This window comes from Motacilla alba, chromosome 2 (assembly GCF_015832195.1).
Source record: "Motacilla alba alba isolate MOTALB_02 chromosome 2, Motacilla_alba_V1.0_pri, whole genome shotgun sequence".
Taxonomy (NCBI): Eukaryota; Metazoa; Chordata; class Aves; order Passeriformes; family Motacillidae; genus Motacilla; species Motacilla alba.
In genome coordinates this window covers 19200228-19226689 of record NC_052017.1, presented here as the reverse complement: position 1 = coordinate 19226689, position 26462 = coordinate 19200228, and the positions used below count along the sequence as shown (strand labels likewise).

General features: G+C 35.5%; 1 protein-coding gene across 1 annotated transcript in view; it reads left to right on the top strand.

Moving 5' to 3' along the window:
• The window catches only part of MALRD1 (MAM and LDL receptor class A domain containing 1), a 236672-nt gene that overhangs the window by 158176 nt on the left and 52034 nt on the right, over nucleotides 1-26462 (top strand). The window contains exons 30-33 of the mRNA XM_038161885.1: nucleotides 2084-2245; nucleotides 4528-4685; nucleotides 11480-11681; nucleotides 26179-26454. Coding sequence (XP_038017813.1) covers nucleotides 2084-2245; nucleotides 4528-4685; nucleotides 11480-11681; nucleotides 26179-26454 — 798 coding nt within the window. The remainder of the gene's footprint in view (nucleotides 1-2083; nucleotides 2246-4527; nucleotides 4686-11479; nucleotides 11682-26178; nucleotides 26455-26462) is intronic.

Sequence of the window (26462 nt, the reverse complement as noted above, 5' to 3'; positions counted from 1 at the left end):
AAAGACAACAGGAGTTGTTTAATCAGAAAAGAAAGTATAACAGACACAGAGAAATCTCTTCATAGCCTATCCTGTCCCATCACAAGTGGTTATGGCCACATTTGTCTGCAGTTTTCTCCTTTGCACTGAACTAGCTCAAGGTCTGAGCTTATTTCACATTCTACTATAGTTTTATACAAGTGTAATTCCAAAGAAGTAAATGGACCATAATCTACTCAGCAGCAATTCCTGTATGCAGGATTTACAACAGAACCTGTATGAAATGAACTGCATCCACGTAGGCTGGTGGACTTTTTTTTTTTTTTTAATAAACTCGTGGTAATTACTTACTCTATGTTTCATTCAGTCCAGTCAGGCAATCTTGCAAAATTTCGATTCTCTTTCAGTATGCTGCTGGAAGTACCGAGGTGAAAAAACCACACATGAAAGCAGTTTCAATTTTCATGAATTGCAGCCAACTATACAGACAGATTTGATTAATAGCAAACCTCAGTGTTGATGAACCAACTAGAGGAGTGCTTGAATTATTGAAATAAAAACAATTTTTCCAATAAATGGAGCAATTTTCTTCTGCTGGCTTCTAAATAGGGTATGCTTACCCATAAAAAAAACCACTCAGCAGGTGCAGATGGGTCACGTGACTTTGTCAACCCAGTAAGTACTGTTCATAAATATTTATTAATAATTGCCTTCTGAATGCGCTGTTAATATATTAGGGTAAAAAACCTGAAGTCAGGTATTATGACTAGTGTAAATCCTAAATGGATTTGGACTTGGATCTTGTTAGAGATGCACAAGAAAATGTACTTTCTTTTTTCAAATAATGGGTTTCCTTTGTTCTTCCTGTGTGTGAGGTTATTGTTGGAGTTAGGCCTTTATTAGGCTTACATGATGTTTGTAATACACTGCCAATGCAGATCTGGGATTAGGAGAGACACTTCAGTCCTTGTAGTACAGTAACTACATTACAGGACAGTGCAAATTCTCCCCCTAGCATACAGGATTTTAATCCAGTGAATAACCTATATTGAATCAAAATTATACATCTTTTAAGATATTTGTCTTATGCATTTAACTAAGGTGACACATTTTTTTACAGAGAACAAAAGTCCACATGCTTACAGGGTGTATGCAGACCTTGGTCATAAGCAGTTTTATGATAATGATATTTTCATAAAGAATGGCCTCAGTTTTTCTTTTAGCATCAAAGTAAAAAACAGGAAAAAAACCAAAACAGATTAATAGGAGGTAATTAAATCTATTATGTTTATCTATGTCCTTTATACTCAGACAATGATACATAAACAGCTGTATTTTAATATTGAAGAATATTTCTAGATAAAGGAACATAGTCTAAATCTTCAAACCCATTCTGAACAGTCACACTCAGACCTGTTTCTAACATGCATGGCTGATTGTGATGTTTAATAGCTTGTAACATTTTTCTGAAGTCTCCCCACAGGGGGCTGTCCGTGCTCACGCTCAGCAATTGTGTAGCTGCTTCTACTTTATAACTTAGGAAAAGATGTTTTGGAGCCAACAGAAGAGATTGTGGTGTTATTTGATTCCTCTGTACCACACCATTTATATATTTTTGTTGATTAATTACTTTTCCCAGCAACCTGAAGCAGCAGAGTTAGAAGGGAGCAGTTTAACTCAGACCTCCTGAATTTAGTCAGTGTCCTAATCAAAAGAACATATCCCTCATCATAAAGCTGCCATCAGACATAATATTCACAAGGCCAACATATGCTTATGAAAAATGTCACTGTGCAAGGGCAGTCTGGTTTTCTAGCTAATTGTCTGGAAATCATTCTTTCCATTTACCTTAGATAAGAACTAAGTTTGGTGGTCATTGGTTTGTCATGGGCATTCATCTGTAATAAAGTTTATACCTGCTCTTGAAGTGAAGAATGAGTTTTTCCTTTCCTCATTATTATCACATATTATTTATGTCCATGTATGAAATTCAGGGAATCACAGTGTTAGCCATACAGTCCTTTTCATTTCCATTTTTAGCGTGCACACTATAGCACCTTTATGTAGAGCTGGGATGATAACTGATTTTTTGCTGTATTTTCAGGTTACTACACAAGTATTCCTGGAAGCTGTAACTTTGAAACACAAGATCAAGAGTGGACAACTGTATGTGGATTAACACAAGACACTGCTGATGATTTTGACTGGAATATTAGCAACAGCGCTGTCACAGGGCAAATACATCCTCATACTGACCACACACCAGGTATTGCCATGTGCACTACATCACTTCTGGGAAAATAAAATATTCACTGAATTAAGAAAACAAAATTTAAAAAATGTAGATCTGTGCCAAAATAACAGCACATCTCAGTGTGATCAGTTGATACATGGGAATGGTTCAAAGCTGTGCCAGGAAAGGTTCAGACTGGACATAAGGAAGCATGTCTTTACCAATGGGGAGGGCAAACACTGGAACAGGCTTCCTAGAGGTGTTCAGTGCCCCCAGCCTTTCAGTGTTTAGGAGGCTTTTGGGCAATGCCCTTAACAAAATGCTTTATCTTGGGCGGCCCTGAACTGATAAGCCAGTTGGACTAGATAAACATTTTAGGTCTCATCCAACTGAAATGATACTATTCCTCTGTATTCAACTCCAATAACCAATTTCACCTACATAATGTCAGCTTCTGACATTAGAAGATGAATTCTCTGATGAAATCTAACTGGCTATAGTAATACTCTTCTCCTTGTCAATATTTAAAATAATCTACTTTTCCTGAAGAGTGCTCCCATCCTAATGAATTTTATAAAAACATGCAACCGTATGCAGAATGAGGAGCAAAGTGTGGGGCTGTGTGTGAAATGCCTGGGGCTCCTACCTTGATTTAAGTTACCTTCCTGACATTGGCTTGCCAGAAATGTTATTATAGAAGTTCTTCCCAAGACATTTCTGACAAACTGCTACCACAATGCCTTTTGATTTTCAGGAGAATGAAATTTATTGATAGACAATTACAGCAATCTGTGCTATGTATTAAGCATAATTATATGTTGTATAACATAAATATTAAATACTATATTCTTTATATGATACCATATATATGGGTGGGATATTAATTTCCATCACAAATGTACCAATCTCTATTTGAGAAGTAATTAACTTTCTTTCCAGAAGCCTTAATGGTTAGAATCCCTATCTTAATTTCCATCTAATCAGCAAAGTATAGTTAATACCCAATTTAGAAGTATCAATATTTTTATTGTTTTTCTCTTGGGTTTGTGAGCAGCATCATCTCCAGGTTTCGACTTTTTTTTTATTTATGTTTTCAAAATCAATAAAGACACCTTACCATGGGGGTTGTAGCCAACTTCTCTCCAACTCATTTATCCTCCCTTTTCCTTTATTCTGCACCTGCTGCAGGAATTGCTCACCTGTTCATAAGGGAACTGCTTATTCAAATCAAAAATACAAATCATAGTTTTTGCAGACATTCCTACCACTTTATGTCGCAGGCTGTAAATCTGGAAGTGCATTCCTCTTGGAAAGGGACAGAACAGACAAGGTAGAGGTAGAAACTACTGCAGCTGTTTTAGGCAAGCTGTTTCTTGCAAATAAGTAGTTTGACTTGCTTCCTTGCTGTTACTTTGATGCAATGTGATAACAAAACAACCACTAGCCCCTGGCTTTTTAAGGCAATTTTGAGTGTTTTTCTATTTCAGTTTCTCTCATTTAATTAGTTCTTTGTTTCTGTGTAATTACACAGTAATTGTAAAAAAAAAAAAAAAAAACAAAAAACAAAGTTAATAAAAAGTGAAGCAAAAGGAAAACAAAATTAGAGCAAACTGTTTACAAAATTATCCAGATTTGTAATTTAATTTCAAATTACCCAGACAAGTTATATTTGCATTAGCTACAGAGGAATTGCTTGCCAGAATTGCCAATAGCCTGTAAAACTTAGAAATATCTATCAGTCCATCAGATTTAGGTTGGATATTAGGAAAAGGTTCTTCACCCAGAGGGTGGCTGGGCACTGGGGCAGCTCCCCAGGACAGTAGCCACAGCACCAGCCTGTCAGAGTTCAAGAATAATTTAGACAATGCTCTCAGACACATGGTGTGACACTTGGCGTGTCTTAGATTGGAAATTAGGAAATTAGAAAGAAATTCTTTACTCAGAAGGCAGTCAGACACTGGAAAAAATTTGTGCAGAAACTGTGAATGCCCCATCCTTGGAAGTGTTCAAGGCCAGCCTGGATGTGTTCTGAGAAGCCTGATGCCGTGGGTGGCATCCCTGCCCATGGCATGGGGTTGGAACTGGATGATTTTTAAGGGCCCTTCCAACCCAAGCTATTCTGAAATTCTGTGAAATACATAAAGCAATTGCAAGGAAGATCACCATACAAGTATGGTATGGTATACACGTGTGTGGTAAAAAGAAAAAAAAATCTGTTTATGAAACCTGTTTATGAAAATGCTTATAAAGTAAAGCAAAGCATTAAATAGTATTTAAAAACTCTAAATGTTTTTTACCTTATTTTTTTTTTTAAGGAAAAGGACAGAGATTTTTGTATGTCAACTCATCCACCCAGAAGGAAGGAAACAGAGCAAGGATAACTACCACTAAATTCTTCCCAGCTAGTCTTGGGGTCTGTAGAGTTCGCTTCTGGTTCTGGATGTTTCCTTCTAGGCAAACAGGAGTTTTAAAGGTAAAAGTCCTTCTACTGCACTATGGCATAATCATACTTGCTTTAGTACTATTTGCATTTTTGTATCCAGGATTAGCAAAATCTCAGGAATTTATATTAACTAAACTTCATCACAACTTACTGCCACAACACAAATCTTCTCCTGACAACATCAAGTGACAGTTCTGCTTTAGATTTAGTTCAACTTGAAGTCCTTTTACTGCATGTGTAAGAATTAACACTGCACATTTCACTAGCATACAAAAACCTACCCAGTACCAGCACAGTTCTCTGCAGAATTCACTCTAACATAAAACAGAGACAATTTCTAATCTTTACTGGTTAAAATTATATGTTTTAAAATATTAATGCAACTGTGTGTGATAGATGTTTTACGAAAACAATTGGAAATAAGGTATTTAACTGTATTAACAGTTTCAAGTTTCCATGAAACTGTTGTCTTGCTGCTTGCCAAGCATCCTTAACAAGAACACTTTTGGTTAAGTAATCCAGTAACAGTCCAAGCAGGGATGCAGTCCCTTGGCAAACAACTCACTTCATGTGACTCACTGTATAAATATGCTGCACAGTTCCTTTTAAAGTGACCTGAGAAAGACTCCTATCTGTGGGGTTTGTTAAATTTTGAAAATACAGGTATTGTTAATGTTTTTAGTCAGTACAGAATATAAGTTAGTCTATGTTAAAAGTGAACAACAATATTTGTGTAGTCTTGGACATTGAATTAAATCATTTTTACCACTGTTTTCTCCCCTGGAAAAGATAATCACGGCACTGTTCCCTGGGATTATAGTGCAATTAGGCTGGAAGGGCCTCAGGTGGTCTCTAATAAACCCCTTTCTTCAAGCAGAGTCAGCTACGAGATGATGCTGGGTGGCTCAGGAATTTACCCAGTCTTGAAAATGTCCATAAATGGAGACTACTCAGCCTCTAGAGGCAACTTGTGCCACTGGTAAACTTTCCGCTATCTTCTCCTTACATCCAGCCCAAAGATAATGTTATCTTTCATTTCACCTTTCTTTTTTTCTTTTCTTTTTTTTTAGTAATTTTTTCAGAATGGGATTTGCATATCAATTTTATCTCTAGCACCTAGTTTATTACTCTGAGTATTGCTGTAAATACACTTATTGATAAAAAAAAAAGCTGTATTTCATGAAGTTCATATAAGCAGCAGTAAAAAAGCAAACATAAATTCCTTTTTTGACCTGTTGATAGCTGAATTACTGTGAGACTATCTATGATTAACTATCTGTTTAAATTCAAGTATCCTGGAACTTACAGCATGCAAGATTGATTATGAGATCCTTTGAAGGAGCTTTTGAATGTTTTCAAGCATCACAGAACACTTAGCATTTGTGAATAAGTAGATGTGTGTGGCCTATGTGTGAGTTAGCAGGCAGACAGCCAGAGCCTGCTTTTTAATTGGACTTTTTCTTTTTAAGAAGACTAGTTTAATTTCCTCTAATTGCCTCAATTTCATAAAGAATTGTCTTACTCCCACATACAAACAAAGTTCTTTGTTTATGGCTTTGCTACATGTACTCTTTATTTAGAAACGTATTCACAACAGATTGAGGCACTCAGCAAGGAATATCACCTCATCACAGAACCAATTTACCTCTGTGGACATTTTGCTCTATTCTATCAAATTAATAAGCTATTTCAGTATCAACTGTTGCTGTTATTAAATCAAGAATATAAATTAACTGTACCCATTCAAGTGAAAAGGGAAAAAAAACTGAAGAGAAAAAAAAAAAAAGAAAAAGAAAAGCAATAAAATCAACAGCCCAAAACTTCTGAAACAACAGCTCTGTGAAGATTTTTTTTCAGTTTTCACTGTAGGTGAAAGAAGTCAAACTGTAATAGGAAGTTTGAATAATGTTCCAGAATATAATAACATCAGTACAAAAGCTGATATAGTTCTTATCTGAAAGACAGCTATCTGGTCAAGTCTGAATTAAAAAAAAAATAAAAGGACTGCTGATATAGGACATACTGAGATGTGTGATTAAAATGACATAAAAGGAATCAGTAAAATAAAGATTAAAATGAACATTGTAAAATATAGGGAATAGATGTGTTAGAACTACACAAAATAGTGGAAAGTTACAGGAACAATCCTATTTTTACTCAGAAAAGGAACTAGTCAATGAGGAAAGTGGAATAGGAACTTGAAATTATTCTATTCTGTATTCACAGTGCACATTTCAATTGCACAATTCCATTGTCATAAACTCTGTAATTTGTTCATATGGAAACCAAAAGTCTGGGCTATTATTATTATTTTTAGAAAGACACAGTGTTTACAGCAACTCTTGCATTAACATAGAATGGATGCAATTTAAAAAGAAATCTGAATACTCCTGTTTCAGGACTTCAATCAATAATTAATCAACAGGAGAAGAAAATTGCTTTGTAATGACTAAGAAAAAACCCACTAGCTTTCCTTAGAAGTACTTGGTAAGAGTCTTTGAAAGGGAGTTATCCAGTACTGAATACAAGCCTGGTCTAATATATCAATCAATATCTTCTGGACAAAAATACCTCTTAACACATACAAATGTTGCTGCATTATGCTGCAAATGTAAATTTAAAAAACCTTACATTTCTCTTTGCATTCTTATGACTACTTTGTTGAATTTAATGCTGTAGGAGAGCAGTTTCAGCAAAAAATGAATGTGGTTTTTACATCTGTTTCTTCCCAATGGAAATTCTATTGATCATCTGTCAGTTAGACTGAAGACACTCAGTGTTTATTATGCTTCTCTGCCCATTTACCTTAGGAGTCTGCCATACTCATACAGTGGAGAATTAAAACTGAAATTAATTCCTGATGTGATAGTATAGCTAATACAACAGGTTTTTGCCTCCGTATTTGTTGATACTAAAATAACTGATTCATAATAAATTTTGGTATAAAACAGGTCAATTTTACTCAGAAAACCTAAATATTTTATTACTTCAAACTAATGTTTAGGCAAAATTTTTATTTCTTCAAACAGAGGTTTAGGGGAATAAAGGGAAAAGAGGTAAATAATTTTTTAAGTGCTTCTCTATTGGGACAATGAAATATGATACAATTTTGTAATCTGATTTGTGAACTTAGAAACAATTTCAGCCTGTCTCTGGTGAGACCGGTCCAAGGAAGAGATGTGATGATGACTGCTGAGGAACATGAAGAGTTCAAAAGCATGATCTTAAAGATGTAAAGCAGAAAACCTAGCATCATTATTCACAAGTCAATGGAAATTTTCCTCAGCTGACACCAGTCTCTGGTGCCTAATGAAGTGAAAATACAGGTTCTCTTTCTCAAGATTTTCCTGTTTCCACGGCTGGCAATTAAAGACTCTAAGTTGTCAATGGTGAGAGAATAAATCTCTTATTATGCATCCTTCAGACCTGCATTGGTTTCTTATTTATTAGACAATTCAGGTGGAATGTAGTATCTTCCAGAATTCCAACTGCTAGATTCAGGCAAGATAACATATCATACGGAAAAGTCAGAATAAGGGTACACAATAGCCAGGAGTTGTAACTGCTGATTAACAAATAGAAAATAGTTTATATTTTATGACCTTAAAAAGTACTTTCCATATCCTCAAAATGAAATATAAGCTGAAAAATAATTCAGACGTTTCTAACACACAGGATATTCTGTGGAGAATTAGAACTAAGTCATGATTTTAAGGCAGTAAATAGGATTTTTTAAAGAATGCTGTTCTCTGTGGATCAGCTAGATCAGTATTAGGCTGCAGAACAATCCTATCAGACTTAGAAACACGGAGTTGTTTAATGGGATTTTGCTGCAACTTCTTGTTTGGTTGTTTTGAGGGTTTTGTGGTTTTGGGGTGTTCGTTTTTTTTTCTTTGCTTGGTTGGTTTTTGTTTGGTGGTTGCTTTTCTTCTGTTACATACCATGCAGTGGGATTCATCTTGCCAGTTTTTTTATCCTGCACATCTTAAATTGTTTTCACTACCAGGCCAGCTTGTACACTTCAGATAGGATGCTGTGCAGGAAGGTGGTGCTGGAGGTATTAAGCACCGCAGAGTTGTACCCTTCCAGGGCTCTAGGGAGATCTTATCCATGAAAATTTGCTTGACCTTTCATGTGTTTACACAAGCCAGCAAAAGTCTTGTGTACACTTGATGTACTTCCTGATCCAGAAGATGCTTAAGCACTGAGTGACATGGGTAGCCCCAGGAGAGAAGATATTATTATGTTTCTTCACTTTCACTGGGCACAACCTCAGAGAAAATAAGACCTGTATCCCCTGCTAAAGGAACAGAGTCCTTGGGCTTCCCATTTTTCTGAACTCTAATCTCATTTGATTTAGCATGCATTTTCAGTTATGTGTTATTCTTTTAGAAATTTCATCTAACATTTTTAGAAGATATTTAAGAACACAGACCGTTTCCTGGCATAGTTGTTGGACAGAAAAAGGTTTGGACAACTCAGGTATTCAGGAGAACTTTGGCAAGTAGTGGGATTTAAGCATTACCCCAGGAAGGCAGATGACAAATGAAACAGAACTGTTCTCAGTTCATCCCATATTTCCAATGTACCAGTTTACAGATTTACACTAAATGATATCAGTTTCCTCAATTACCTATGTGATTGTTATACACCAGGTTTAAACTTTAGTCTAACTGAGGACAGAGTCACATAAATTGCCATAACATGTTAATTAATCCATTAGTAATTACATATCTAAATGCCCTTACTCTATGGTGAATGTAAGTTAAATCTCCAAGGAAAGAAAGACAAGGCATGTAAGATGACTTTGCATCTATGTGAACAGGAGCTGATGTCATCAAAATGTCACACTTAAGACCCAGTTTGACTTGCTTCCATTCTAGACCCACTGGCCAGTGAACAGACAGCAGAATTCCTGACTATTGTTGGCACTGAGCTTGAGCTGCAGGGCTGATCTGAATGTGCACAGAATGGGTCCTTGCTGCACCTGAGACCAGGACAGAATAAATCTCTGTACATAGACAGACCTATTCAAGTAATTATTGTGCCTTGAAACTTTAAGTATGAGAAAATTCTCCTACTAACCTGACCAAAAGAACTGAAAAAAAAAAAAATCTGCCTTTAAACAATGTGGCAATCTTTCCTGTAAGATGCTAGTATTGTCTTCAGATGCTTTGGATTCTTCCCACTTCCCCAAAAGCTATTTGTGCAGCTGTGAGACTTAACAATGAGATATACTGAAAAGAATATTACCTCAATATTTATCTTCCAAAAGTAAATATCACTGCTTATAGCTAAAACCATGCTAACATTTTTATATGCTGTAAAATTCCAGATCATCAAGATTGTCATATTTCATGATTGGTGAAATAGTGAATGGGTCCAGAGACAAACACAGGTCTTTCACATTGTCCTAACCTCATATGAGGGGTTTCTCTAATCAAGGGTTTCAACTTATTAAGACCACAGAGCCTGATAATGTGAAAAACTCTTACACACAGTTTTAAATTATATTTTACGGATTGAACCATCTATTTCTTCTCAACACCTGTCCTTTTAGCCCTGCAAGAGGTGTGCTTTTAGGAAGACAGTGACAAGATATTGTTGTTACACAGTCCTGTAACCAAAGATCAGGCTTGACAAAATTTGGTCCTGATTTGAGTTACTCTGTGTTAGTATTCTTTCTTGCTTCCTTACTCCAAAATTAAAATAACTTGCAAGAGTTTTCAGGCATCACAGATAGTGTAATCAATACACCAAGTTCTACAAAGTATGTGGGATTTAGTGTCCGATTTGGGTTTTTAGCTTATTTGTCCCATCAGGTGGACTAGGAGAATCAAACTTGCTGAATTATACAGAATATTAGCATGGGTTCAAGTTCATGACTTTCTGGGGCCTCAGTGTTTCTGTTCCATTATTAAACTCGGGCACTCAGTTGGCATCATGAACCTACAGGTCACTGGAAAAATTCGTCTGAGAGAATTATGTTTCTGAAAGTGATGAGAAGAGGATGGATATTGATTATAATATTCAGTCCCTTAAAGAAATAAGTTACCATCTGGAATGGTTAGAATATGCTTACTTTCTTTTCTCCAGTTCTTTTTTATTTTTTTGACCTGGTCAGATTGTATAAGGATTTTTTAACACCTGAGTGGGAAAAGCAAATACCTCTGTATTTTCCAGTTTCATGTTCTTGGCATAAATTCACTGGTCGTTGGTTAATTTGGACTTCATTCATTGCTATATTTATTGCATTCAGTATTTAAATATTTATGTATTTTTATTCATACCTTTGCTAAATATGTTTGCAATAACTTTCTGTTACCGTCTGTAAGTCCGTATTATAAATTGCTAGTACCAGATGACAGACTTAAATCCCTAGTTGCTAAGTCTTTTATTTATACCTCTAAAATCTTCACTCAGTCTAACTATAAGGAGGTCACCATTTAGAGATGAAAGGATAGTTCAAGATCCTTCTCAGTCTTTCAGTCTTTCTTCAGTTTTTAAATGAATTCGGGGTTAAGTATTTACTCATTATCTTCTGCATGTCAGGATGAGACTGTTTGTAGATTTTGCAGTTAGTGATTGGGATAGCAGCTCTCGCTTTTTGTGGTTTTTTTCAGTAGCTTTATATTTGAAGCTGAACTAGCATTAGCAAAAGTATTCAGTAACATTTGGTCATTTCCAATATGAAGAGGATCTGAACCATATCTAGGAGGGTTAGTACTGCCCAAGCAGGGAGGTGCACTGCTGCACTTGGGCTGTGTTACTTTCCCAAGCTGCACTCCTGTTCCTTAATGCTGACTCATTTCTGTCATCAACAGGTCTACACAGTTGAAGAACATGGAATGGATATCCTTATGTGGTCTTCTAGTAGAAATGAAGAAAACAAATGGATGTATGGAAGTGCAGTTCTTTCCAGTAACAGCCTTTTCAGAGTTGCCTTTGAAGCTGAAGTGGGGTGGAGTCAACCCACAGAATTTGCTCTTGATGATATTACTTTCACCCCAGAATGCATTCATGGAGGTATGCTATTACACAACTACAATCATACATGTTCTCTTTTCAGAGAGCAAGGAAAATTGTTGCATTTCATATTTCAATGTATATCACAGTCACAAAATCTGACATATTTTCTTTTTCTCATGGTTTATAGATGACAGTTTTGTGTTTTAGCTAGAAATTGAACATATGAATAATTATAGCAACTCAGAATATTACTGGCATTGAGGAATTGAACCATAGTTGAGAGGAATCTACTGCCGTTTCACTATTTTGGTTTTCTCCTGTATGAAAAAAAATCAGAGAAGACATTAGTTTGGGATCGAAGAGTTTTATGAGTATCAAAGTAGTTCACAATTATTTTCAAAGAAAGTTGTCAGTTTTTTTTATCTTGGCTCTTTTCATAAAATACATATGTGCACCACATTTGCCTTGCTAACATTTTCTTCGAGTATTTACAATCTCACTTCTGCTACACAAGTATTTGATCTATGTAGAAAAAGAATTCTAATGTCTTAAAATGTCCTGGGTTTTTTTTTTCTGTGAGAAAAGCAGTGGTTTACTCTGAAAACAAAATGTAGCATACGATACCATATCAGGAGAAAAAGAACAGTATACATGCAAATACAGATTCTGATAGAAATATCAGCAAAACTTAATGACTAAGGGACAACTAGAAATTATTATTGTTAAATAAATGCCAATATGAAGGTTATAAAAATCTTCTTTGATAACCTTTATTTTTATTAATACAGCTCTTGTTGTTCAGATTGGACAGCCTGTGTATGACCTGGTTGTCATGCTGTTCAAGAAACTATTTCTATTATTATTGTCATTGTGGTAAGCACCTTCTGGAGGAATTAAACTCATGCTGATTAAAGCTTCAAGTGAAATAATATGTTCACACGGGTGACATTTGTTCAGTCTCAACTTCAATGAGAGTTTTGTTTATTTTCACTAAATAGGCTCAGGCAAATAATATTTTGGAATGTAATTCCACGAGCTGTAGACTATGTGCATAAACAGGCATTTGTTCTACCCGTATTACATTAATCACCTTTTTTAGCCATATCTTAAGGATTACATAGGCAGTTTCATGCATAGAATAACATAATTAGGAAATTTTCAAATTATATATTTTCAATACCTGTAATTTTGAAATATTCATAACTATAGAAATAAATTCATTTTAATGGAGCAACATTTTTAATGACATTATTTTTTTCCAGAGATTTTCCAGTTGTAGAATACATTAAAAAGTATCTAACTTGTATCACAATCTGTTGCTCTTACGAATGTGTTATATCATAAATTTCTGAAGAAAATTTCTTGTAGTTATATTGGTTACTTACATTTTGCTGAATAAGTCAAAAACTCATGCCTTATATACATGCATAAATTGCAACTTGATGGATAATCTTCTCTCCAGACAAAAACAATATCTAGATGCTGTTACTTAAGATTGGCTTCATACTGTCCTTGGAAGAGTCCTATCTTAATAATCCTAGCTTGTCTGGTAGAGCTTGTGAGGAGGCAAGAGAATTGCATAAAATCAATGTAATACAATAAACCACAGCAATTCAGAAAAAAAAAAAAAGAACCTACTGCTGAATTTTAATACTGTTCCTGACAAAAAGCTACTTAGGAGGAGGTGCTGTTTTTCACTAACTGTTGTTGCTAGAGAGCTGCTTAAATATTCTGATGCTAAAATTTGAAGATATTCCCTTCCAATAGTATAAAAGCACTATCCTGTGGGTATTTGAGCAAGAACTTTTTTCTGTAACCGGATCGGTGGGAAAGTTTACCTAATCCACAGTCAGTCCTGCTTTGATTGTTGCTCATTATGTTTATTCAAAGACCTAGCTCAAAGAAAAGTGTATTACCTGCAGTGCAGGTTTTGTGTAGTGTTCTTCCTTTCAGAAGATAGCTATACTACTACAGATCTTTTTTTCCTCTCTCTGAATTATTATATTTCAACCTTCCTTTAATTACTTTGAGTTTCCAGAGGCAACATGTTCTAAATGGAAGCAATCACAATTTAGCAGGTTGGGAGCTCTGAGTAATAAAGCATTGCCAGCAGCTCTAATTCAGTTGTGGTTTTATTTTTTTAAGTAGTCAGTCCATAATAGCCATGACAGTTCCTAGATATCCAAGAATATTTCTGAACATTTAAGTAAGGTGTTGCCAAGGTAGTGCTAGGTCAAGCTAGGACTACTGCAGAAGTGGCTTTCAGCTGATGCTAATGCAGGGGGAGCTGTCAGTGGCACTGGATCTAGCTCAGAATTAGCTGCTAAATGAGATATATTCGTGCCACTTTTCAAGGTTCGTAACTTTCTGCTGCTGAAGTTATGTGAAGATCTTATTTTACATCCTAGGGACCAAAGAATTTAATTTTTAATTAGTTGTAACTGTCTTCTTCAAATTTGTAAATTTGATTTAAAAAAAACAAACACAAAACTATATTTCTATTATGTCTTTATTTTACCAAAATATAACTTAAAAAACATTTCTATTTCTAGATTCAGATGGAACAAAAATTCCACAGTATTGAATCAGATTTTATGTTCATTAATGTCTTTCTCATAGTATTTTCTAGATGAGCTGAAATAGGAGGCATTACAGAAATTCTAAAAATTATTGCTTCACCTAATTTAAATCCTAGCATTAACCCAAAGATGCCTAATAACCAAACTTTATTCTGCTTATAAAAATCAGAATACTGTATTTTGCCACTCATTCGTTACTGGAGAAATAAACCAGATAAATAAATTTGGTGTAATTTAGTTAAATAGCACTTGTACAAATTGGAGCAGGATTCTCGAGAAACAAATAAATTATAAATATATTTTTTTATGTCTTCCAGAGATCACCCAAGTGAAATATTTGTGCTTGTGGAGATCTAGTGGAAGAAGGTAAATCTCAGTACAAAGTCAGCACTGAATGATGCTCCAGCTCCTTTATGCAGTCAAGTTACCTGTTAGGCCCTATTTAGCCGCAACTCTTTGGGAATTTATACCTCTAAATTGTAATGCTTTAACGAATTGCTAAAGCAATTTTAGTTTATTCAGAAAGAATAGTGTTGATGCTTTAAAATGAATACTTGGGATGCATTTTGGGTGTAAGGATGAGTGCAAATATTATGTGGTGCCTGAGGCTCCGGAGTATTTGAGAAAACAGTGTTTGCTTTCTCACCATCAGTCATGCTTATCACCAGTTCAGTATTAATATTGCTTACTGAAATAATTAATTTGAATAAAATTAATCTAGAAGTGCTTCTGTGTCTATTCTTCTACCTCACCTTTCCTTATCATTCTCTCTTTTTTAATTACTCTTTTTAGTCTCTGTTTGCTGCATAGTTTATTTCCCATAGCTGGTCACACTATCTGAATTATTTTCTTTTTTTTCCTTCTGTTTTGTGAGCCACTTTTTATCCACTTTGATAATTTTATTTTAAAATCCTTTTTACTTCTCAGCTTTTTTTTTCATACATTCCCTTCTTTATAAAATATTTTTCAAAAAATGTCTCTTTAGCCTATAAACTTAGCATATGAGAAAGGACTGCCATTATTAAAAATTCCTCACCACATCCCCCTGCAGCTTTCCTTTCGCCTGAAAGATCTGTCTCCAGTAGAACATATTATTATGTAAGGATACATTAGAGATAAAAGGGCAATATAAAATATTGCAAAACATTCAGCACAGACAGGACATGGCATCTCTAACACTATGTCATCTGACTGTGGTGGAATTGTGAATATAGGAAGTTCTATTTTCCAGATGTGATGGGTCAGGGCTTTTTTATGATGTTGTCATAATTCTTGACTTCACCACAGAGGTTACCAACAAAAGGGTTATATCTACTTCTTAGGACCTGAAGTACAGTAAAATTTTCAGTGATTGTTGGCAGCTTTCACTTAGGTAAAACCTTTGCTTTGAAATGTTATAATTCTTCCAAGTCTCCCCATTGCTGTGTAGCAAAGCACAAACTAAGCCTTCGGTAAAGGTTGAGTATAATCCTTATACTGAGCGAGCTTTCCCTTGCTGTGAAAAAAAAAAAAAAATAGAAGAAACAAATCAGAATCTGTGAATTATGAGACAGGTTTTAGCTTTACATTCAAGCCCAAGGGTATTTTTTAAAATGTATACAAAGGCATCCCAGTACCCTAAAACCTAACCGCCAAGAATTTAATTTTCAATTTATTTGAACCATCATAAGACAATCATGAGATATAGCAACATGCATCCATCTAGATCATCTTTCCTTAGTTTTCTAGAAGAAATGATATTCCAAAAACTGTGTGACAAAAGAAATTATATTCAATCAAATTTAAGATAGATATACTCAGAATTTCTGGTCAGCCACAGTAAGTTAGAAAAAAGTTCATCTAGAAGTATAACCTGTCTCCAACAGTTCTGGATGTCAGGGAAAGAGTATAAGAGAGGGGAAACTATACATACTGTTTTACCCCCAAAACATTTCCCATTGGCAGCCATTTGTAATTCAGTCTTCCTGGAATAATGATCCTCAAGTTTTTTCTTTCCCTTTGAACTTATCCGTTCTCCTTTTAACATCAGGCAAATTTTTAATATTCAGAAATTAAATTATATGCTGCTGCTGCTTATATGAATCTAGGCTTATATTCATGAATAGAAAAGCTTTAGTGCTTTCTCATTTAGGCCTTGAAATGTATGAAATCTTTATTTCAGCCTTGGTGGTTCACTCTTTTGTGTGGTGGGTAGGATTTTTTTTAAGATATCTCCATGAAGCAGTTTCAAATCCCACAATAGATGCATGCTATAGACCCAGTCCTGAAGTCCCTTCAGAGTGAAATAATTTGCATTGACTTCCAAACAACAGCAGAATATATGCAATATCATACCAAAAATCTGTGATAGGTGCAGGTTCAAGCATCAAGATGAGAAGGAAGGTATCCCAAAGGACCAGAGCTATAGGCCATTCTCTTTGCTCAGGGTGGAAGAAAATGAATGTTATAACTGGCTTCTAATTTAAACTCTGTTTATGACTGTTTATAATTTGAACATAGCAGAATGAAGGTAGAATCAAATACTTTTTTTATTGAAAAACTTAATAAAAGAATAGTGACTCTGAAAACAATTTCTGAATAGCTAGACAGCAGAAAGAAAGAAAGTGGTAAAATAAAAATCTATGTAGATAATCACCTGATAATGAGTTGAGGTTTTCTAAATCAGTATTAGTCTAAACTACTACAATTTTAGATGATATGTGGTATCTTGAAGGTATCTAATTTTTCAGGAAAATAAATGAGAGCAGCATTTCTTTAGACATGAATCCCCTTGAGATTTTAGATAAGAAACCACATTTATGTGGTTTCTTATATATGTGTGGAAATACTAATGTCATAACATCTTGCCTAGTTATAATCTGTTTCTCACAACATATATGCATAGAATGACAGAATATCCTCAGTAGAAAGGGACCCACAAGGGGTCATCTCATACCGAGATGAGACATAATTGAAAATTTTTGTTTCTCTGTGTACATTTTTCAGATATATCTTTGACTGCAGAATTTCTCATCTTGATGAAGAGTTTTTCTAAACAACACATAGCTATAGTGTCCAAATATTTGAAAACTATTTGATAACTACCTTCATAACTACTTCTTATTGCATAATGTTATCCACCTGCCAAGTAAAAAGATGGGATAAAAAAAAAAAAAAGCTTTTGTAAATTGAGTAGTAGTTGGGACATGTCCAAACCATTATTGTTTACAGACTCATAAAAATAAAAAATCCTGAATTGACCAAAAAAGCAAAATATGAATCAGCCAAAATGCTTCTCCTGTGCAGACCCTATAATGACAGATAAGTTGTCTTCAATTAGAAGAATTTAAAAAGGAGACTCTAAAATGAGTTACATCCCCTTAGTCTTAACCAATCCCTTTCCACCAATAAGGAATGGACCCTAGTAGATATAAGTGAAAAAATACCATTTACCTACAAGTGGAACAGCAACAGGCAAAAAAAAACCCCAGTAAATGACCACTAGAGACAAAATCGCTAAATCTCAGGAGCCCCACAGGAGCAAAGAGAGAACCAAAATGCCAGAAATACCCTTCCCAAGATGGTTCCCATGTATCTTGAAAGACAGAGGGAAAATGGTGCCAGCTCTCTCCCCAAGATGGTGCTCTCCAGGTGGCCCGTGGTCTGGGAAGCAAGGGGAGAAATGGTGGTGCCCAAAAAGAACCCTCCTGGGAAGGTGGCAGCTTACAGAGCTGCCCTAGTGGCAGATGAAGACCCGCCAGTGTGTGGGGGGGTCAGCTCTGCTGCCCGCCGCTTCCTCCTGCTGCCCTCTGCACTCTGCTGGTGCTCGTGCTCGTGTCCTGACCCACTGCTGTGTCCACTTGGTCGGTGCTGACACAGGGTGAGCCAGCTCCACGGGGCCAGCTTAAGCTTCACTGCCTATGGAATTAGCAAGATTCATTCTACAGGTGGTTTCTAATTGCAAAATGCTATTCTTCCAAGTTGCTACAGTGGCAAGCCCAAAAACCCACCCAAAGCAGCCCTTTCGAAAGGGCAGCATCCACCTTCAGCAAACTCTGCCAGGCAAAGAAGGGAGTCAGCTTGGGTGCCCTGGCCTTCCAAAGGGACCAGCATGTCCCAGCTGCCCCACAATTCTGGTTCTGGATATGCTGAGGTTTAAAGAGACAATAAAAGATCGATATGAAGTACAATGACATTCTGGGTTACCCATGACAGAAGGGTAACAGGCAAGCTAGTCAAATTAAACAGCTCAGAAGGCAGCCATTTGCAGATAATTTTATATGCTCTCCAGCCTTTTTAGTAGATCCCATATCACAGTAAGAAAAGAATAAATTAAATTTTTATCTCATTAAGACACAACAATCCAAAAAGTAGAGTAGGTGTTTGTTTGAGCTTTGTGCAAAAAAAATAGCTGCATAGGGCAGAAAGAATCTTGTTGAGGGGCGAGAATGCCCCTCATGTGTCCATGTGTCCATGTGTGTATCCATGTGTGTGAATCTGTGTGTCTGTGTGTGTGCAAGTGTGTCCAAGTGTTGCATGAAGCAACACAGAAAATTCTGCAGCAGAACAGGACTCATCTGACAAAAACTTAGACAGTCTATGATCCTTCTCTGAAATTCACAGAGCCCAAGTGCTGCAAATACCGGAAGGGTTAACTGCCTGAACTGCCAATACTACAGTGTTAGATCATGGGGGAAAACACTGTAGAGGAGCCTTAACTTCTGATTTCTTTAAGTTGCAGAGCCAGGGGAATCACTGTTATCTTGTCTGCTCATGCTGGCAGTGAAGCAGAAATCTCTCTCATATGGAGTTGCTTTCTCAGGGAGAGAGAAAGAAGAAACTCATGGAGTTTCTTTCCTCAAGGGCAGGAGATGAATAATGAGAGAAGTTGTAGGGGAAGGCTACTCACAGAAACAAAGGAGGGGAAGAGGAAAGCAGAATGAGTAGTAATAGAGGACTGGAGATATCAGGGAAATTTGTGAATAGGTTTTTTAGTCAATCAGCATTTCCCTGAAACCAATCACTAAATGCTTTAGATCTGCGTTGCTTGGCAGAGATAGGGCATTTATGCATTTTTAAACACTAAAAATTGTGATCCAAGGCATAGTACCTTAGAGATTTTCTTCAGCCTGTTCTTGTAGCTTCCAGTGCACAGATTTAGCCAGTGTCAAAAGCCAAAACTTTTTGTAGATTTCACAGAAAAGGAACTGGGAATAATTTTAGAATAAGATAATTGCACTGTATAAACTAGGATGATTATTGGCAATTCCTAAATGCAATTATGTTGTGTATGTTTAAATTAATAATTATACTGTATTTGTCCAAAACCTTCAGTTACTCTCTGCCTTCTTATAACTTGTCCAGAATACTGAAATCTTCTGTAGCAAGCTCATGCCTTTTGGGAAATTAAAATTCTTCAGATTTATTAATAGTGTATTAAAATAGTTTCATTAATATTGAACCTCCAAACCCCATCTGTTTACACCAGAAAACCTTCAAATCACACAGATGATATTTTTCCTTGCTAACTTCATTCATAAAAATCAACATATTTCCTTGGAGGGATGGAGAGAAATAATGTTTGAAATGAAATGGTTTCATGATACTATCTTAAAGAGCAGAAAATTGTCAGACTCTTCCTTATGTAAAACCTACTCATCTCCTCAATAAGAGTAAGTCTTCAGCTCAGATTTATCTCAAAAATTATATCTACTTCATTTTGTCGAAGACTGAAGTTTCACAGCTTCTCCAGTTTGTCATTGCTCCTAATAAATAAACAAACCAACAAATCCGTGACATTAGCAGGCATAGCTAGCCATTCTCTGACTATTCTTAGCAGAAATATGGCAAATATTGCCATATTCCTGTCACAGGTAGTGTGTTCCAGCCAGAAGCAGTAATTCTCTGAGTGAAGACTAAATCATAGCTTGACTTTACTGGCAGTAAACCTGTCTGTTTTCCATTATGTTTGTATGTTAGCAAACTGTAATCATTTAAAATAAATTCTGCACAGACATATAGAAATCTGAAGTCATTGAGCCATGTTCTGTTTTTTTTTTTTTAATTCTGGCTTTGTCATTGGGTCTCTGGGATCCTTTTCAGCACCCTGCCCCATAACTCTGTCTTCTCATGAAGGGAAGAGACTTGAAGATTCAATTGGCCAGAGTCATTTCCCCCTTTTTTAGTTTTTGTCTTTTTACAAGTTTGGAAATTAACAGCAGGAGCTTTAATGTAATGGATAAAAACTCATGGAAAGATTGTTAAAGTATTTGTATAGTTTTAGTCCAATTATTTTTTTTAATAAGTTTGTTTCCTTGCAGCCACCTTGAATGGGTTGATTTCATGCCCGGATCCGATGTTTACTGAACTGAAATTGAGGACTGACATGTATTTCAAATTAATTAATGCACTGGATTGGGCCTGTAATTAATTTATACTCTTTTCTAATGAAATCTATGGGAGGGAGTTATTTTTGACCTCTCTTAGCTACAGTTAATGGGTCCACCATTTTTATTACATTTGCTAGGCCAATTACTTATGCAAATATCTCAGACAGGTTGTTGATTTTCAAGGGTCTGATGCAAGGCCCATTAAAATCAATATGAGTTATTCCATTTACTTAAATGGGCTTTAGAGCAAGCTCTGATACACCTGAGGTGGTGCTGCCTAACAGCATATGTGGTCACTTTATTTCATGCTCCCTGGTGTTGGCTCTAATGGCAATGTCCACTAGGCTTAACTAAAATTCACTGTTACAGGTGATATATAAATATAAATGGGGACTTACTCTGCACCAGAGATCTTTGTATTTGAAGAGGAAAGGCAGAAAAAAGGAGGATAGCCTGGAGCTGTTGCTTCATTCAAATTAAGCATGTTTGTGTGCTGCTTGCTGTGGTAATGACTGTGTAATACAAACATTTATTTTATATTATCATTTGGGTAATAGCAGTTCTATGTTTTTCTGTGACTGAATCCCTGTGATTCATGAGCAAAATATTTGCAGTGCCAACCTGTGAAGCTTTCTTTACAGTCAGGAAAGAGGATCATATGCTCCATGGATGACAAAGACAATAATACAGAAAAACATAAGTGTACAGAAAATGTTCATCAAAGAACAGTAAGACTTTAACAAATCCCTATCCCACAAATATATAATTGTGTCCTTGACAATGAGCACTTGTTGACTTAACACTTCGTATTGTAAAGGCTCTTTGCTCCAAAATCATCAGCTTATGAGCTCTATGTACTGCAAACATGGTTTGATGGTTAGCACATTGCAATAAAAATGTATTTAAAAGCAACTATTTGATCTGACAACAATGAAATACAGATATATCCAGCTGTAGTTGCTGCAGTTCATGGAACAGTACATACCAAATTTTTTTTGCTTTAAACACTGGTCTGATTTTATGGGTTTTTTATATCTACCTCAGCTACTTAACTTCTCATAAAAGTGTGAAGGTGCATGTGAGGCAGCACTTCTGGTCCGTAGATTATAACTCATCCAGCACAGCTGTGTGAGTACGTTTCAAAAGACATAGGACCAAATTAAAATGTCAGGTTTTAGGACCTAATTAAAATGTCTTTTTTTATTATATACAAGTAGATGTTATATGCACATTTTTAAACCCTTTCCTTAATTTTTGCTATTTGCCATATGCAAGGAAAAAATAAGTGCAAAATAAAACACTAAGTGCAAAGTAAAGTAAATAAGGACATGTACTCAGCTTTCTATTTGAAAAGTCATGATTCCTTTAGCTATAATGGAACATCAACAATTTACTGCTGTTTTCAATGAGGATCTAAATTCAGACTCAGTGCTTTGCAGTGCAGAGGTTATTTTTGCTGAAATTGTTTTTGTTTAGTTTGCTTTTCATCTGCGTGCAAATACTGAATTCTTGAGGATTTTTAGTCATGCTTTTCAGTGAACATGCAGCCTGGATACAAAAATCTAAAGCTTTTATACTGTCTTCCTTAGAACTTATCATTTTCAGTAGATTTATCTCCAAATCCTTAAACAGTTCAAACAGATAATGATTTTGAAAAAAGTAACCTGTACAATGTCTCCTGCACTCCTGAATGTGGTCTGAAAATGAGAGTCACACGGCGTTCAGGAGATGAGTGCTGCCTTGGGAACATCTTTTCTGCATTTGAGAAAAGGTGAGGGAAACATTTTCTTGGCATGCCAGTGTTAGGCAATTGTTGAATCAAACAATATTAAGTGACAGAAAGGATGTGTGGGCCACAACTGGTCCAATTTGCACTGAAAAAACTTCACTTCAGATTCTGCTGTTTAAATAACTTTTGTATATATGTACAAGAAGAAAATATTAGGTTCACAGATATGCATAAATTTAAAGGTAGTTTTTATTGCTAAATTGTGTAAGTGTACTACTGTGTGAGTCCGCACATGCAGGGTGTTTCTGACAAGTCTCTCATTAGTGCCAGCTTGTTTTTCATTGCAAACCACATTGGAGTGTTAACACCTTAGTTTAATTCTTCACAAGAAAGTGGCAAGAAAACAGAATGAATATTCCCACTTTTTAGGAGGAAATGTGTCAGTAGCAGATACTGCAATGATGAGCTTAAAATAAATAATTACATAGATGGTAGCTTTGAATACAAGTAATTAGTTTTGCATTAATGTTGCTGAAGATTTCAGTTGGAATTAGTTAATGATTTTCTACATTTGCATATTCTTAATTAGCTTTTTTTAGTTGTTAGCTTTGTACAAATTAATGTTTTTATACGTTTTCAAAATTTTTACCAGGCACATTTAATTTATAATTAGGAAAAAACATTTATAAACTAGTTTATGTAAAGAAAATAGATTAAACTTCAGGGTAGAATTTTGGCAGACCATGGCAATAACACCCTCTTATAGAATGCCAACCAGAGCAAAATTTTTTTGTAGTATCTGAAAGCAAACACATGTGAACTAATTAATATATCACATGAGTTAACAAGCAAGGGATACTCCTATGAGCTTTGAAGTACATTCTTATCTCATGCACTGTTCTGATCTAAAAGGATTTTACTTATTTCAGGGTATGACTTTGGATTTTTTTTAATGTAGTGCAAATATAAAACAGACCTCAATAAGACCCCTGGTTAACCCTACACCTACCTCAACCTGAACACATCTTTGCTGCCCTTGGTGAATATTGCACACTCTAATATAATTGCTATGCAAGTCAGGAAGAGCTTAATCCTAAAAATTATTTTCTAACAATCAGAGGGAATAATGATAGAAAATATTAATAGAAAAAAATAATAATAGTAGTAGTAGTAGTAGAAAATAATAATAATAATAGAAACATGATCATCCCCATTCAAAAAGAGCATTCAAGCATTTCTCTAAATACATAATTTGGCACAGGATTGTAAACTGATCAGGGTTACAAAAGTCTGAAAATAATTTTAAACTCAAGGCCAGATTCATAACAAGCAACACATTCAAGAAATGTTGAGTTTAAGAGGGGATTTCAGTTTACAGAACAAATTTGGGTAGAAGCATGTGAATAAACATATCAAGAACAGGAAATTAAACTGGGTCAGAAATGCTCACAAATGTATTATAAATTCAATCTTTCCTGCAACATAAACAGGCTACCATAGCAAAGTCAAATATATTGTATCTGTGTGTGGTTAATTTCCATAGCATCAGAACAAATACGGAAAAGCTAACACAGGACTATGCAAGGACAAAAGAATGTATATAAGCAGAGCTGACTGCAGCTTAAGTCATTTTCACTGCCTAAATGCCCCCTAGGCACTGTGAGGAAAGGGTCAGAAAGAACAGAAAGAACAGAAAGTACTTTCAAATATAATCATACTTTTTTCTTTTTTCCCAGAGCAAGTGCAAACTAAAAATATTTTTTTTTACTCCACTGTGCAAGATTTGACAGCACTAGTTCTGTATCAATGGAGAGAGAAATATGTTCTCCCAACGGCATTTCATCAGTACCTTGGCAGGATCATGGCCTTATATATAGTTTCTATATGACAAAACAAATTCAACATTTTCATGGGCTACTATTACTATCTGGTAAAGTATAGGACCAAAGTAGAAAGAAAATGCAAAATCTAGAATACTTTTAATCTACAAAATCAATCCACTATGTGATCTGAATGTCTATTATCAACTACCTAAAACCAACTTCCATAAGCCTTTTAAAGTAGCATAGATTTTTTTTAATACTAAGACATTTATAAAACACATATGAAACCACAATCTTTTCAATCCCATGTAGAAGTTCACATCTTTGAGGTATGCATGGTGTAATTCTGAATATAAACGGGACAAAAATTCACCAGGTTATTATTTTCACTGAGTCAGTAATAATTTTTGTTATTTTATGTTTACATTATATCCAGAGAATCAAACACATTTTATGTTTACATTATATCCAGAGAATCAAACACATTTTTCTAGTAGAATGATTTAATTTAACAAAATTAGGGGCATGAAATAATACCAGGCATGTTCTATTGTATCAAGCTTTTCAATTATTATTTTTTTTTATAAAAAGTCAACATGAAAATCAAAAATTTCTAATCTATAGAAGGTCTATATTGCACAGAACTTTGAACTCTTTTTCCATATAGCTGCTTCATGAGCAATTGGATGGTAAAATAATGCTAGTATTATGTTCACCTGAATGCATTAACAGTTCATTTATTTGTACAAAAGGCTGTTGTTATTTATGATGGTGGTATACTTGAAACTGAGCATGTTTTAACAAAGCCCTCACACTGTAAAACCCCAGCTGGGTATTGCAGAACACACAAACATACTGATATGACCAGTGGATTAAAAGTCATAAAATCATGCCAAAATCAATGTACTCCTTTTACAGTGTCATGCCTTAAAGCAGCAGTAACATTGGCCATCTGAGGCCAGAGAACAATGCTTGCACCAGTTCAAAAGTCAAGATAAAACACACCCATGATTTTTTGTGCTTGTCTCCTTCGCCTCAGCCCAGGTCAACAGCAAAATTCTTCCTGTCTTCTACAGAGAAAGTGACATTAATTTGTCTTACCTTGTCTCTAATGATCATAATATATTTTTTACTCAGCTGCTGCAAATTGACCTAGAAAGATTAAAATATGGATCTAAATTCTGGAGATTTTTCTCTTTTCCCTGCACATAAGAAGTACAGGAATCCATCACATCGCTTCCATGGGAGATCCTGATGCTATAAAGAACACAATGTTAGCACAGCCAGCTCCTTAGAAATTAGTTTCCACAAATAGATCTTATGCTTCTTCTGATAAAATTCAGTTGTAATGGTTTTCATAGAAAAAAGACTTAAGTATCTGGCAAAATTTATTCACGTATGTGATCACAAAAAGCTTTCCCCAGTATTTTCTTCCAGCAATGCAGGTAAGCATGGAATATTTTATTTATTTATTTATTTTATTCATTTCTTTTTTGTCAGGTGTCTGAATTTGTTAAAGTCTAAAATTCTAAAAGCACATTTTTCTTTACTTCTATCCTGGAAGTCTATCTAGTATTTTTTAAATTTAATTCTCTATCATATCAAGCTAAGCTAAAGACTCAGAGTAATAATACACTAGATCAGAAAAGGTTTTATTGTTACTTTATAAAAATCTTTTTCTTAATTTAGCTTAGAATTATTACTTGAGGACTTTTTTAAGGCTTTCCAGATCCTGGGTGAAAGAAAAGATTTACTAATATTTTGGTTTAACCCTTCTATGTGTGCATGGCAAAAGAAGTAATAGGATCAAAATAAATGCTGAATTTGAGATTTAGAAGCAAAATGCTGCAACAACAACAATGAAGTTAATATTAGACAAAATGTTTTTAATACTGTGTTTTGCACTTAGGAGCTGTGTTTTTATAAAAACTGGTTTCCTTTTTTTGTAAAGAATTTAGTAACCAAAATCAGCTGCATTCCCTGCAGTTCCTGTCTATTTCAAAGGCAGTATGAATGAAAGAACAGAATCCCTAAACATTCCTTTTTCTCTTGTAGGATCAGCTGATGCACACCCTCCCACTTGCAGTGGTGACGAGTTCCCGTGCGCGTACGTGCAGCAGTGTTTGTCCCTCGCTGCGCGGTGCAACGGGGTCGAGGATTGCATGGATGGAAGTGATGAGATGAGCTGCCCCATGGAGGTGCCCACCACCACATCCCCAGGCTCCTGCAAGGAGGCAGAGTTCCTGTGTCCTTCCCAGGGCTGTGTCCCATCCCTCCTGCTGTGCGATGGCGTGCCCGACTGCCACCTCAGCGAAGACGAAGCTGGCTGCCGTAAGTTA